Source organism: Balaenoptera physalus (assembly GCF_965194825.1).
Source record: "Balaenoptera physalus genome assembly, chromosome: 13".
NCBI lineage: Eukaryota > Metazoa > Chordata > Mammalia > Artiodactyla > Balaenopteridae > Balaenoptera > Balaenoptera physalus.
In genome coordinates, this window is record NC_138892.1 from 10,685,305 (window position 1) to 10,699,508 (window position 14,204).

General features: G+C 55.4%; 1 protein-coding gene across 10 annotated transcripts in view; it reads right to left on the reverse strand.

Moving 5' to 3' along the window:
- Window positions 1-336: 336 nt before the first annotated feature.
- The window catches only part of TRIOBP (TRIO and F-actin binding protein), a 62,724-nt gene continuing 48,856 nt past the window's right edge, over window positions 337-14,204 (reverse strand). For 7 of the 10 annotated variants that reach the window (XM_082419991.1, XM_082419987.1, XM_082419990.1 and 4 more), the window contains 9 exons: window positions 13,577-14,102; window positions 12,816-12,947; window positions 7,177-7,324; window positions 5,346-5,448; window positions 4,620-4,779; window positions 4,428-4,541; window positions 3,345-3,431; window positions 2,426-2,589; window positions 337-1,049 (listed from right to left, as the gene is read on the reverse strand). In XM_082419991.1, coding sequence (XP_082276117.1) covers window positions 2,428-2,589; window positions 3,345-3,431; window positions 4,428-4,541; window positions 4,620-4,779; window positions 5,346-5,448; window positions 7,177-7,324; window positions 12,816-12,947; window positions 13,577-14,102 — 1,432 coding nt within the window. In that variant the 3' untranslated portion in view covers window positions 337-1,049; window positions 2,426-2,427. Of the gene's footprint in view, window positions 1,050-2,425; window positions 2,590-3,344; window positions 3,432-4,427; window positions 4,542-4,619; window positions 4,780-5,345; window positions 5,449-7,176; window positions 7,325-11,499; window positions 12,668-12,815; window positions 12,948-13,576; window positions 14,103-14,204 lie in introns of those variants that run through there. The other 3 variants (XM_082419994.1, XM_082419995.1, XM_082419988.1) reach the window with 3 other exon arrangements.

Below are 14,204 nucleotides of genomic sequence, written 5' to 3' on the forward strand. Positions count from 1 at the left end.
TCCTCCCTCCAAGGCTGGGCCCGGCGCCCACTCCCAGGCTTTTCAGACTGAGGGGCCTTGTTAAAGTGTAGATCCTGACTCAGTAGGTCAGGGTGGGGCCTGGACTTGGAGTTTCTAACAAGCTCCCTGGTGTCACTGCTGTTCCTGCTGGTCTGCAAACCCCACGTGGAGCTGCAAAGCCTGGTGGAGGAACCAGATTCTCAACCCCACCCTCAGAAGCCCACATGCTACCCCTTCAGGAAGGGTGGAGCGCTGGGGGGGGCCGGGTGGTGAAACCACTTTAAGAAACCCCAACCTCCATTACCCTCCCTGCCCAGCCACCCAGGACACCAGAGCTGCCGGAACATTTTATTAAGTTACGAAGGCTCACGGAGCAGGAGAGAAACGCCTGCACGGGGTGGTCCCCGCAGATCCATGCCCAGCACCCCTCGGAGGAGGGGGTGGGGCCATGGGGGCAGCTGCTGGCTCCCTTTGTCCATCTGTCCCTCCGTCCAGAGTCCCAGGGAGTGGGTCCCCCCAGGGCAGGAAGTAGTTAGTGGGAGGTAGGGCAGGAAGAGGGTGGCTGGCTCCCGGCCTCTCCCAGCAGAGTCAACCCTGCCGTAGCTGCTGCTGGGCCTCTGCTAGACCCCGGCCGGGCTGTGGGCCCAGAAGCCCAAGCAGGCGTCTAGAGACACAGGGGGAGCCAGTGTTAGAGGCACACGCCACCAGGAATTGCTTTTTAAAAAGTATAAAGTGTTTGGGGGAAAAAAAAAAAAAGGAAAAAAAATCTATATAAAAATCTCTTCACATATAAAATCCTGAAGAAGGTGCAAGGTAAGACCCAGTGCTAGGGGCGCGCTCAGATACGCAGAGAGTGTGTGTGTGTATGTGTATGTGTGTGGACGTGTGTGTGTGTGTGTGTGTGTGTGTGTGTGTATAGTGGGTGTGAGTGCATGTGTGGCCCACAGAGGGTGGGGAGAAAGCTTGGCTTCTGACGTCCATCCAGCAGGGAAGGAGGGCGATTGGTCCCCTTGGGCTGGGGGTCTGCAGCAGGGCTGGACCACGAGGACCTAGAAGACAAGAGTGGAGGAGTCTACTAATTAGAAAAGATACATGCACCCCAGTGTTCACAGCAGCACTATTTACAACCGCCAAGACACGGAAGCAACCTAAGTATCCATTGACAGATGAGTGGATAAAGTATATATATACAGTGGAATATTACTCAGCCATAAAAAAGAATGAAATAATGCCATTTGCAGCAACATGGATGCACCTAGAGATTATCATACTAAGTGGAGTAAGTCAGACAGAGAAAGACAAATATCTTATGATGTCATTTATATGTGGAATCTTAAAAAAAAATGATACAAATGAACTTATTTACAAAACAGAAACAGAGACACAGAAAACAAACTTATTGTTACCAAAGTGGAAAGCAGGTGTGGGGGGAGGGATAAATTAGGAGTTTGGGATCAGCAGATACAAACTACTATATATAAAATAGATAAATAACAAGGTTCTACTGTAGAGCACAGGGAACTATATTCAATATCTTGTAATAAAATATAACGAAAAAGAATGTATGTATGTATTTCTGTATATAACTGCATCACTTTGCTGTACACCAGAAACTGACACAACATTGTAAATCAACTACATTTCAATAAAAAAAAAGAGTGTGGGAGTCTGGCTTAGGCCAGGCAAGGGTGGCTGGCAGGTCCTTCCAATGCCTCTCGGCCCCAAAGGCTGGGCCAGATCCTCTCTTCCGGGCTTTTCCCCAAGCCTGGCCTACAGCGTGGCCTCTCCCGAGTGCCTTAGGAAGTCCCCAAGGATGTGTTAGAAAGAGGAAGCTCCAGGTAGACAGGGCAGTAGGAAAAGGCATCATAAAAATGTTTCAAACCCTGCCAAGTCAGGGATGACTGTGAGAAGAAGTAGGACAGAGCACGGCCTCCAGTGATGTCTGGGGTGTGAAGCACAGAGGAAGGAACGCTGTGGGTGATTAGTGATGTGTGCTGTGCTGCTGGGTCTGATGAGGGGGTGACCACACCAGATTTGCCACCCAAGCCCAGGCAGATCAGTTAGGGCACTGCCAGCCCTGAGGAGGGGTGTGGACTGCTCGGACTGTGGCTGTGGCTCTGTGTTAAGAAGCACCCGTTGTCACATGGCGGGGACAGGGCGAAGATCAGACCCTGAACTCACTGGCCCGCCTCTGAAGAAACACGCTCAAGTTTACAAAGCAGCCTCTGGCTGAGCCTGACAGATCCCCACGACAACCCCGAGTTGCTGGTGTCACTGTCCCCATTTACAGAAAGGGATACGGAGGCTAGGAGAAGGAAGTGCCCTGGCCCAGATGGCAGGGGGAGTCAGGTGCAGATGAGCCTTGAGCTCACACCTCCAGGCCTCCAGGTGGTGGCCTCACCCCCGCCCACCCCGAGGCGCCCACCTCTACTCGGCCAGGCTGTTGCGCACGGCCTCCTTCTCCTGCAGGGCGGCCATGGCGAGGCGCAGGTGCTCCTTCAGCTGCTCGATCTCCCGCTCCGACCGCGTCTTGATGTGGTTCAGCTCCACATACACGTCCTGGTACCTTCCCGAGGTGAAGCGCCTGTCCTGGGGGGCGGAAAGGGGTTGTGAGGGCACGAAGCCCTCCTTCCTGGCCCTGCCCACCTGCCGGCGCAATGCAGCCAGGCCCCTCCACTGCCCCCATGGCCTCCTCCCTCCAGGTGGCCCCCCTAGATGGCCCCCGGCTCCACCCAGTGACACAGGTTTCAGCGTCATTTTCATCCCATTCAAGATGAGAGCTGAGGCTCAGAGAGGTGAAGCTTTTGTCCAAGACCACACAGCAGTGAGTGGCTGGGAGGAGAACCAGGTCAGCCTGGCCCAGTGCTTGGGCCCCTTCCATGAGTCTGGCTCACACACACTTCAGAGCCACCAACATGCAGCGGGTGTCAAAGACAAAGGGACATGGCACCAAGGGTGGGCCAGACTGGGCCCCGAATCCTGGTCCCCCAACTCCCAGCAACACGGCTTATCCCTCACTGCAACGCACGCTCCACACGCGCAGGGGTTTTGGTCTTGTCCACGGCTGTCACCCAGCACAGTGCTGGGCACATAGTGGGTGCTCAATAAATATTTTCTGACTAAATAAAAGCAAATGTGGCCTTGAGCAAGTCACTTACATTTCTTAGCCTCAGTTTCTTTGTCTGTAAATGGGAATAGTGACACCTCCGTGGGGGAGGCACGGGGAGAGCCTGATGAGGCCAGGAGTGGCCGGCACAGAGAGCAGGTGCTCACAAGATGGGGCACAGCTGGATCCAGGGGCTCCCCACCCCGCTGACACCCTGCCTTGGCCGGCTGGGACTCACCTTCTGCATCATCTGGAGCTCATCCCGGAGGCACTGCACCTCCTTCTTCAGGTACTGCAGCTCATTCTCCTTCACTCGCAGCAGCACCTGGGGTCACAGGTGCCAGGCTGACGCAGGGCCAGAGGCGAGAGCTACCCTGGCTCACCGCACCCCTGAAGCATGGCTTCTCTCTGCCTCAGGCCCCTAGAATGCAGCTCCCAACCTGCACCAAGACCCATGTCCCCAGGAGCAGACTCCTCCAGGAAGTCCTCTGTGATTTCTCCTTGCTCTCTCACCCTGTCCATACCATGTGAGTGGGTAGCTTATGGTCACCTCTGCTATGGCCTCAACACAGCGCCAGGCCCTCCACTTCAGGGCAAAGAGCACGAAAAGAAGCCACAGTGTGGCCCTAGTGTGAACCAGAGTGGGCTGGGCTTCCTCATTAACCCCTCCCCAAACCGTGATGAGCAGGTACTGCTACCCTGACCTGACCAAGGAGGAGACAGGTTCAGCCAGGACAAAGAAGGCTTAAAAGCTTTGACTCTGGAGGCAGGTTGCCTGGTTCAAATCCCAGCTCCCATACTGACTAGCCATGTGGCCTTGGGCAAGATACTTGACCTCCCTGTGTCTCAGTTTCCTCACCTATAAAATGGGAACAGTAATGGCATCTTTCTCATAGGACTGTTAGGAAGCCTCAATGAATTAGCAGATATAAGGGCTTACAGAAGTGCCAGCCACAGAGTAAAGCTGTATATAAATTTTTGTTAAATACAACAAAAGGCTAGGGTGGCCCTGGGATCACATACACATTTTTTCACTCCGGCTTCTCCCAGTAAGGGAGGTGCTAGCTCCATTTTATAGATGAGCCACTGGGGCTCAGAAAGGTGAGGTGACTTGCCATGGTCACACAGCAGGTGGGTGGCAGGATCCACCATGGGAGGGCTTTAACCTAGTCAGCCCAGTAGTGCTGGGTGCACAGCAGGCGTCCTTCCTAGCTGCCCCATCCTCTCCCGGCTACAGGGCAGAGCCAGCCTGTCTGGATACACTCCCCACACCCAGGCCCCAAGAACCAGCTGGGCGGCCTGGCACAAGGGGTGGACGCACCTCCAGCTCACAGGAGCTCCGCTCACTGCTGCGCCCGCAGCCGTTGCCGGTGCCCTGTGAGGCGATGAAGCTGCGCAGCCGGTCAATCTCCTCGGACAGGCGGGTGTGCAGCTCCTGGGAGGGGTGGGATGGTCAGTGCAGGGGCCCCGGGATGCCCACGCCCCACCCCCACCCCAGCGGGGCCAGGCCCACCTGGTTGTGGCGCAGCAGCTCCTGGCCCTCCTGCTGGCAGCGCCGCAGCGTGTGCTCACGCTCCTCCGCCTGCCGCGTCAGGGCCCCAATCTCCAGGCACTTCTGCGAGTACTGCTCTGACAGCACCTGCAGCTCCCGCTTCAGCGCCTCCACATCTGACCTGCCCAGGGCATAGGAGGGGAAGGATGGCCCGGGCTCTCTCGCCCTCTGCCAAGCTGGGTCAGGTCACATAGACTCAAAGCAGCTTAGGGCTCCTGGTTCCCGCCCTAGTTTTGCCTTCAGCCAGCTGTGGGGCTGTGAACTGGTGACAGCCTCTCTGGGCTGCAGGCGCCTCCTCTATGAGGGGATGGGTTGGAGAAGCCCATCTCTAAAGCCTCCATAGCCCCAACATTCCGCGGCAGAGGGGCACCTACTGGCTGATACTGTAGCCCAGCTCTAGGAGACACTAAAGAGGGGAAGAGAAGGGTGGAGGCTGAGACTGGCTAGACAAGAAGGGGCCTGAGAACTGCCGTGTGCACTGGCGTGGGGGTCTGGCTGAGTTCCCGCTGCTTCTGTTCCCGGTGCCATGTGACCGGAGCAGGTGTCTCAGCAGGGGGCAAACTGACATGCCCTCCGCCAGGGGTCTTAGCACAGGTCCCCCACTCACAATCAGCAGGGTGGACAGCTGGGCCCCTGGCTCAGAGGGAGCCCCTGTCCCCAGACCGCAGGGCCCAATTGCCATCTTACTGGTGCTGTTTCTGGAGGCCATCCGGGCCCTGCGGGAGACTCTGTGTCTTGCTCAGCTCCCGGCTCAGCTCCTCCTGGTAGGCCTTCTTCATGGCTTCGATGGCTGGAAGCAGGGCAGAGAGGTGGAAGGGAGACTGGGGAGGGGTCAGCAGCAACAAGCTCCACTTCCTCTGGGACTCCATATGGAGACAGGAGCAGAGAGTGGTATGCAAAGAGCACTGGGCCGGGCTGTGTCATGGACTGAGTGGCTTTGGGTAAGCTGCTCAACCTCTCTGAGCCTGTCTATCAAGGGAGGATGACAGTGCCTGTCTGATGGACCCTGCTGGGGAGACACCTCAATGTCTGACCACTGGTACCGCTTGTTGTTAGTGATTTCTTGGTAAGACCCCACACAGTCCTCCCTGCAGAGCCTGGAAGGTTCTTTAACAAGGTCCACCTGCCTGGCCCAGCCTAGTGGTCAAGAACGCAGGCTCTGCAGTCGGTACAAATCTGTGTGACTTTGTGCAGGGTACTTAACCCCTCTGTGCCTTGGATTCCTTATCTGGAAAACAGGGATGACAACAGCACCTTCTCTCGTGGGTTGTTGGGAGACAGGTGTAGAGCATTCAGAACAATGCATGGCACAGAGTCAGTACTCAGACACTGGCCCCCACTGGTTTATTTTCAGGCTGTGAGCCCCCAAGGACTGAGTCTCTTTCCACACTCACACAGGGTTGTTGTGAAGATTAAACAAGCCCTTATTCATAGTCTTATCCATAATTCCAAAATCCAAAAGTTCTGAACACTGAAAGTGTTTTATAACTCTTTTGGTGGCAATCCCCAACCTGAACGGACACAAGGCTATTTGTGGTCATGATTATCCCACTTAAGTGTGACTTTGAGAAGTTTCCAAAATTTGCCAAAACCTTAGTGCTAGATTTCAGGGTGAAGCCCAGACCCTGCTGGGAGAGGATATTTAATATACATACCAGGTTATCTTTCTAAAATGCAAAACGCACTGACCCCAGGGTTTGGGATGAGGGGCCCTGGGCTTGAGTGCTTGAAGCACTGGCAGGTGGTAAAGTTCCAGATCATGTGGCCTCTTTCATCATTTCCATTATTCTGCAAACCCTATGAAAGTGTCTAGGATGCCAGGCACACACAGCAGGTGTGCAGAGGACAGAGAGGGAGAGTTGGCCAGCATCTTGGGCATTCCTGTTTCTGACTTGGGAGAGCAGAGGGAAGGGTTCAGGGAATGGCTTTGCAGTCAGAGTGCTCTGAGCTCCCACGTCAGCTTCTGCCACCTCCAAGCTATGCCATCTGGGACAAGTCGCTAACTTCTCTGAGCCCCAGTTACCTTATCTGTGAAATGGGTTCACTCCCTCGGGCACTGCAAGGACTAAGGCTGCTCACGTGGGTAACGGGCTTGGTAAATGCTCACACCTTTCCCTGCTCTCCCCAGGGTCCGGCCCACATGCCCAGTGAGACGGCACTCCTATGAGAGCAGCATCTGTGGCTGAGCGGTCTCTCCCCAGCACACGGCATGGGCCTGGGCATGGAGTTGGAGCTCAGGGCATGTGTGTGGCTTGAGGGGGGCTCCCAGTGGCCACAGGCCCCTGAGGGAGAGGAGTCACAACCCACGGTCTGTGAGTTGGGGTCTTTTATTGCCTCGGTTTCCTCTTTGCAAGCAGGGTTAGAGGCCAGATCTAGGGGCTCCTGACCCCTCACCCCAAGTTTGGCACCCAGGCCCTCACCTCTTATTTACAGGCCTCCCGAATCCAGTCAGGAGGAGCCTCTGCTTGGAGGCTCAGGGGCCGGGCCCCACCGTGCCGCTCCTGCCCGGGGACCTCACCTGAGGCTGTGGCCGCTGTCTCCTCGGCCAGGAGCCACTCCTTCTCCTGCTGCAGCCGCTGCAGCTCCCGTTCATGGTGCCGCTGCAGCTCCTCCATCACCTGCTGGTGCGAAGACTCCATCTCCGCCAGGCTGCGCTCGCACGCCTCCTGCGGGTGGGAGGCCAGGCGGTCACGGGGCTGCCCCCATTGCCTGGATGGTGGCCCTTTCCCAGCCTGTGACAAGAAGCCTCAGGGGCAGGCCTGCCCTGGTCCAGGCTTCACCACCTTCCCCAAGACGCTGGCATCATCAGCCTGTATCTGCCCCTGCTCCCCGCCATCCACAAACCTCACCCTGTCATTCTGCTTCGAACCCTTCTGAGCCTCCCCATCCCGCAGAGCCAAGTCCCTGCTCCAGTTTCTGACCCTGGTGGTCTCATCCTTGGCCCTCCCCCCACCAAGAAGCCCCATAGTTATAAAAAACAAACAAACAACCGGTTCATGGCATGTTCACACCTCTGAGCTTTAGCTCATATTCGCACTGCTTGGAACGTTCTTTTACAACTTTCTCTTCCTGGGTAATTCACTTGGCCATTTAGACCAGCTTAAAGATCCTCCTAGCTCTGACTCTGGGCAGCCTCTCCCCTGCCTCCAAAGGCTCTGCTTCTGCCCGATCATAAATTCCCCCAAAAGAAGGAAGATTTGATCCAGCTCAGAGTCCCCGGGGTCTGGGCCATGGCCTGACTTGTGGCAGGTGCTGAGTAAGTCAGCTGAAATTAATGGCTTACCACAGCATGGGGCTGTGTAGACAAGACGGGCAAGTTTTTAAATGATTGATAATACCCACTGCTGGGAGAGTCAGCCGCGACCGTGTGCGTGGAGGGCAGTTTGGTGGCACCATCAGATTTTAACGACCCCTTAACCTAGCAGGTCCACTCCTAGGAATGACCCCACAGAAAGTCATACGTGTACAAAGACTCTTGGACAAGGGTATTCCCTGCGGCAAGGTTGGTAACAGATGAAAACTGGAAATAATCTAAATACCTAACAGGGAAGCCCTTAAATAAATTATGGGATTGAGCATTACAGAGGACCCAAGCTGTTAAAAGACAGAGCTGCCCACATGGACTGCTGTAGAAAGGTGTCCCAAAAATTAGGTGATGAAAGCTGGTTTCTGACAATACACATGGTGGGACCCCAGTCACGGACACAAGACACTTAGAGCTGTAGGTCTGAGTACGTGTACATAAAAACACAGGGAAAGGTATGGACGGATACTGTGAAAAGTAATGGTGCCCCAAAGATGTCTATGCCCTACTCCCGGAACCTGCGAATACGTTACCTTACGTGGCCAAGGGGAATAGAGGCTGCTAATCAGCTGACCTGAAAATAGGGAGATTATTTTAGATTATCTTCTGGGCCCAAAGTAATCACAGGGTTCTTGGATGTGGAAGAGGAGGCAGGGGAGCAGAGGGAGAGGCAGAAGGGACTACGGAAGGAGCTCAGTGGGAAGTGAGAAGGACTTGACTCTCCTTCGGAGGTTCTGAAGGTGAAGGAAGGGGCCATGGGCCAAGGAATGCAGGCGGCTGCCAGACGCTGGAAAAGGTGAGGAAACGGAGCCTCCCCAGAGCCTATGGAAGGGAAAGCGATCCTGTAGATGCCTGGATTTTAGCCCGGCGAGACCCGTGTTAGACTTCCACCCTACAAAACTGTGAGATGATAAATTTGTGTTACTTATGTTAGTGGTAATTTGTTACGGCTGCAACAGGAAACTCTATAGATGTGCTCAAATGGTAACCAAGGCTCCCTGGGGTTGGGAGCAGGCACGGGAAGGAGAGTTCACATGTTTGTTTCTAACCTTTTGATTTGTTTGAATTATTTTTGAAAATGTAAACAAATTCATTATATAATTTAAAAATATTTACGATCATTAAAAAGGGAAGGGGAACAGCCAAGGAAGAAACTGAGGCACGGAGGGCCGGTTAAGAGGCTGCATTCTCCCCCATGCCACAGGGCACCTCACGGCCGGTGGGGACTGACCCCCACCTCGCCAGCAGCCACATCTGGGGGCTGCACGGGCCAGTGTGGGGGAAGGGCAAGGGTCAGGTCCCCTGGGTCCAGGTGTTCCGAGTGGTGGGCAAGGGACACCTGTCCCACTGAGCCTCTGTGCCTGTCCTCTGTGTGTGCCCCCAGTAAGGGCAACAGAACATGGCTTTGGAGTTCCACAGACTGGGTCCTAGTCCTGGCTGTACCATGGAGTGAACTTGAGCAAGCTCCTTTCCCTCTCTCAGCCCCAATCTCCTCATCTGTAAAACAGACCCCGTAAGACCAACTCAGGAGGGTCCCTGAGGTAAGCCAGCGTCCACCTGTGGAGATCGCCGACCTGTAGAGACCGGAGCACTGTGGGCGATGGGACTGCTGTTCTTAAAGAGCCAGGTCAGGCAGGCAGACCCGGCAGCCAATAGGGCGTCTGGAGGCTGACGTCAGGAGGTGGGAACTAGCCCACGAGGAGGGGCTCCCAGAAGGCCAGGTGCTGCTCCCTCTGACCTGCCTTCCCGAGGGCCCAACGTGTTGGCCGCCACCTCTGACATGGATCAAAGTAGATAAAGAAGTACCCGTGGCCCCCACTGCAGTAAGCACTGAAGCCCCGCGGGGTGAAGCGCCAGGCCCCCCGCTGCTGTCCTGTGGTGGCAAGCCCCACAAGCTGGAAGAGGGGTGCCCACTCGGCCTGATACCAGGCTGGGGAATCCCTCCCTTGCTGTCACCTCTCCAGGGTCCACTGACTCTCCAGCTGCCTCCTCAGGGACCCGAGGGGACACAGAAGGCTCAGCTCCTCTTCTCTGGTGCCCTCCCCCACCCCGTCTTGGGCTGTTTCCCCATTATGCCCTTCTCACCCCCCACTCCTCCTGCCCATCCAAACCTAGCACGACGAAATGCTGACAGCCTTGGGGTGCCCAGTGGGCGCCTGGGGACCAGGAAGCCTGGACTGCAGACACAGGTCTGCCACCAGCTGGAAGGTCTCGCCCCCTCTCTGGGCCTCAGTTTCCCCATCTGTAAGCTGAGAAGTCAGAGCAGTGCTTTTCAAATTTCATTTTAGTGACAGAAACCTTCTTCCAAAGGGAATCTAATGCAGGTTCTAATAGTAAAATGGACAAGGATGGAGCTGCTCTGGTACTGGTGCCTGTGAATGAACCCACCCAGAATGGACCCTCCACAGAGCAAAGTCTGAAGCCCTCTGGGTGGGGGTCTCTGAGGTCCCCAGATGCCTCAGGTGGTGGTGGTGTTGGACCTCACCCTGTCTAGAGATGCCCCACCTTCCTCTGGCCTCAAGGGAGCCCTGACAACACTGGGCCCTCCCTTTCCCCCCTCCCCATGTCAGGTGATCCCCAAGCTAGGCCTCTACATCACACCCCAACGCCCCTTGGCCCTGGTCTCCCTTCAGCTGAATGTTCCATCAACCACTCAGCCTCAGACGGCCCTTGGCCTTGCATGGTGGCCCCAGCTCCCAGCTGCTCCCCTCTGCCTTCCTCGGGGCAGTGGCCCAGCCTTAAGCTCACCTCCCTCCACATGCCCTCCTACATCCCTCTCTCCTTCAGCATCGCCCTAGCTCCTGACGCTGGCCCTACCCCCTCCCAAGCCCCCTGCACTCCAACCCCACCTTCCCAATGTCACTGTCAGACCCCAAACCTCCTCAGATGTGTGGGATGTGATCCCAGCTCCTTAGCTTGGCAGTGGGGGTCTCCACGATAGGCACCCACTGGCCCTCCACCTCCTGCTGCAGCCCACGCTCCCACCCACAGCTCCAGGAAGACTTCCTGAGAGCCCCACGCCACCTCAGAACTTCTAGAAGGTCCCCCTGCCCAGAGCCTGGGATCCCAGCATTCTTTTTTGCTTCAGGCAAGGGCGTGCTGGCTGGGGGCAGCTGATTGTCAAATTTTTAGGAATTCTGTGGCACGGTTATTTAGCATAGCCATTATTAGAAATTATATAAACTTATAATTAATTGTTACATTAAAAACAAAGCTGAGGGGCTTCCCTGGTGGCGCAGTGGTTGAGAATCTGCCTGCTAATGCAGGGGACACGGGTTCGAGCCCTGGCCTGGGAAGATCCCACATGCCACGGAGCAGCTAGGCCCGTGAGCCACAACTACTGAGCCTGCGCGTTTGGAGCCTGTGCTCCGCAACAAGAGAGGCCGCGATAGTGAGAGGCCCGCGCACCGCGATGAAGAGTAGCCCCCGCTTGCCGCAACTAGAGAAAGCCCTCGCACAGAAACGAAGACCCAGTGCAGCCAATAAATTAATTAATTAATTAATTAAAAAAAAAAAAAACAAAGCTGATACTCAAAATTCATCACTTCCTAATTATTTCACTGCATTTTATTAGTAGCTATGCTTTGAGGTTATTTACATCTCCTGTATCTGTAGGGTGGAAATGTCGTATGACGGCGGGCACATAGCTTCCCAACTCTGTGTTCAGGGACATCAGCCATAGCGGGAGTATTTACACCATGGAAATTGGTAAACGTTACAAATCAGGGCTTGATTTATTGTTTTGTTGATTGTCCAGATTTAAGCAAGAGATGAGAAAAAGCTAATAATGCTCACAGTACAGATTACACTTCAAAGCGGCGTGCCCTATCTATGACCATCACGTTGTACACAGAACAAAAACCTGAGAAATATTCTTAAAAGAATATTCTCAAATAGTCTCAACCGAAAGCTATCCTCTAATTCAGCAAAGAAGTTGCTCTGACATTGACCAAGTAAAGTTTCAACATATGTCTTTCTGTCTTACGCATTCACACAAACAAAAATGCCAAACGACATTCGTGTTAGAACGACACTCGTTTGTCAGCTAGCTGTGGATACGAGCATTCAGAAAAAGCAATGAAAGTATTCTGAGAAAAATCAATTTGCTATATGGAATTCACAATAAAAAACATTACATATTTTTTATTTGTAAGTTGCACACTAAACATCCTTTGTATCAGTGAAATTTACAATAAACATATACAAGTGTGTCAGTGTGTACACACACATGTATTTTTTCTGGAGAGCTAGTTGTCCCAGGCATAACAATCAAAAGTGTCTCCGGACACGGCCGAATGTCCCCAAGGGAACAAAATCAGCCTTGGTTGAGAGCCGCTGTCCTAGGCAGACCGTGCGTCTCCCGAGGGCCACTGGAGGTGCCCACGTCCCGCAGACCACCTTGAGCAGGGCCTCGGCCTGGCAGGCATGGGCAGGATTTCCCTGTGTTTAGGGAGCGACTTCCAGGGGCCTGCCCATTAGGGATCCCACTCTCCACCAGGCCCCCTCTGCCCCAGACGTGCAGGGGAAGGGGCCTAAGTACAGAGGATCACATGGGGGCTCACACACAAGCTCTGCAGTCAGCCTGACCCGAGCTCAAATCCCACCTCTGACATCTGCAGGCAGGTTGACCTCAGGCAAGTCACATAACCTCTCATAGCTCAGTGGCCTTGTCTGTAAAAATGGGCACAGTGCTCACGTCCACCCACTGGGGAGATTAAATGAGATAATGAATGTCAAATGCCTCACACGGGTTCCGGTACACAGGAAGGGCTCCCAGAATATTAGCCGTTTTCTCACAATGTGGCAACCAGAAACCTGCCCCCACCCCCGACACAACAGCTCCTTGGCCTTACCTGTGAGATGTAGCCTGGGGGGATGTGGCCGTCCTCCTGGGACTTGGGTGCACCCTGAGGAGCCTCCCCTTGGAGACGCCGAGCCTCCCCTTGGAGACGCCAGGCCTCCAGCTGGGCACGAAGGGACTGGACCTATGGGGGGGGGACGGGAAGGCGAGGTCAGTGAGGGCCTGAAAGTGGGGATGGAGCTGATGGGAGGAAGTGGCCCTCGTGTGGAGATGCAGGCAAGGGGGACATTCTAGCTGTTTCCTGGATGGCCAGGTCAGAAACCCAGGAGAGTGCTGGCCCAGAGACGGCTCGACAGGGTTGGGAGCAGGACACCATGGTCACCCCCATGTTATGTAGGTGGGGAGAAATGCCTTGGAGCCTCAGTTTCCCATCAGTAAAACAGTGATGAGGTCTACCCTATGGGACCATGAGACTGCTGTGAGGATTACATGAGCCAATGTAGGTAAAGAGGGCCTAGCACAAGGCTTGGGATGCAGAAGGTACTCAATAAATGGTCTCTCCCTTCTCTTCCCTCTTCCCTTCTCTGTGATTGCTGAGGACAGAACTCAGATGGGAAAACAAAAACAAAAACAAAAAATCCCCAAGGTCCAGGAAAGAAGATTCTAGTTCATAAGGAATCTGGGGGGTCAGTGGCTCAGGGGTGAGCTCCCCATCACTGTAGGTATGCAAGGTGAATGCCATAGCGTGACTGCAGGGATAGGAAGGGTGTTGGTAGGGTGAGGAGGCTCCCAGAGGCCAGCCGTGCCGCCTACCTCCCTCTCCAGTGCCTCGTGGCTGTCGCTTGGGGCCCCCCGGCGCTCCCCGCGGCTTTGGTTGAGCAGGGCAGTGAGAGGCACCCGCTTGTTCTCCCGCAGGGGCAACTTCTCCAGCTCCTGCCACTTCTTCTCGATTTCCTCACTGAGCCGGCTCTGCTGGTCCTCAGTCAGGGGGGCGCCCAGGCCCCGGCGCGGACCGTCGCCGGCCGGTGTCTCCGTGGCCCTGCTGTCCATGGCCTGGAACCACTTGCGTCGCTCCTCGGAACGCTGGGCCAGGTCCCGCTCCAGCTCCTCCTGCTTGGCCGGGCGGTCGAGAGCACGGGCCGGGGTGCGGGCCCGCTGCGGGGAGCCCTGAGTTAGCGGGGAGAGCTCCACGTAGTCCAGTGACTGCCGCTGCCCGTCCGCCTTCCGGGGGCCGCCCCGGCCGATGACCTCCGAGCCTGCCCGCTGCTCCCCCGCCTTCAGGGAGCCCTTCGGGGTGCCGTAGCTGTGCAGCGTGTTCTCCTTATTGCAGTCTGAGAGCCTAGGGGGCCAGCAGAGCCACATCAGGCGAGACCTTGCCCTCTTGGTCCCAAAATAAGCACTTCTGCAGTGCCACCCGTGCACCGGGGCCGGGGGACAGACC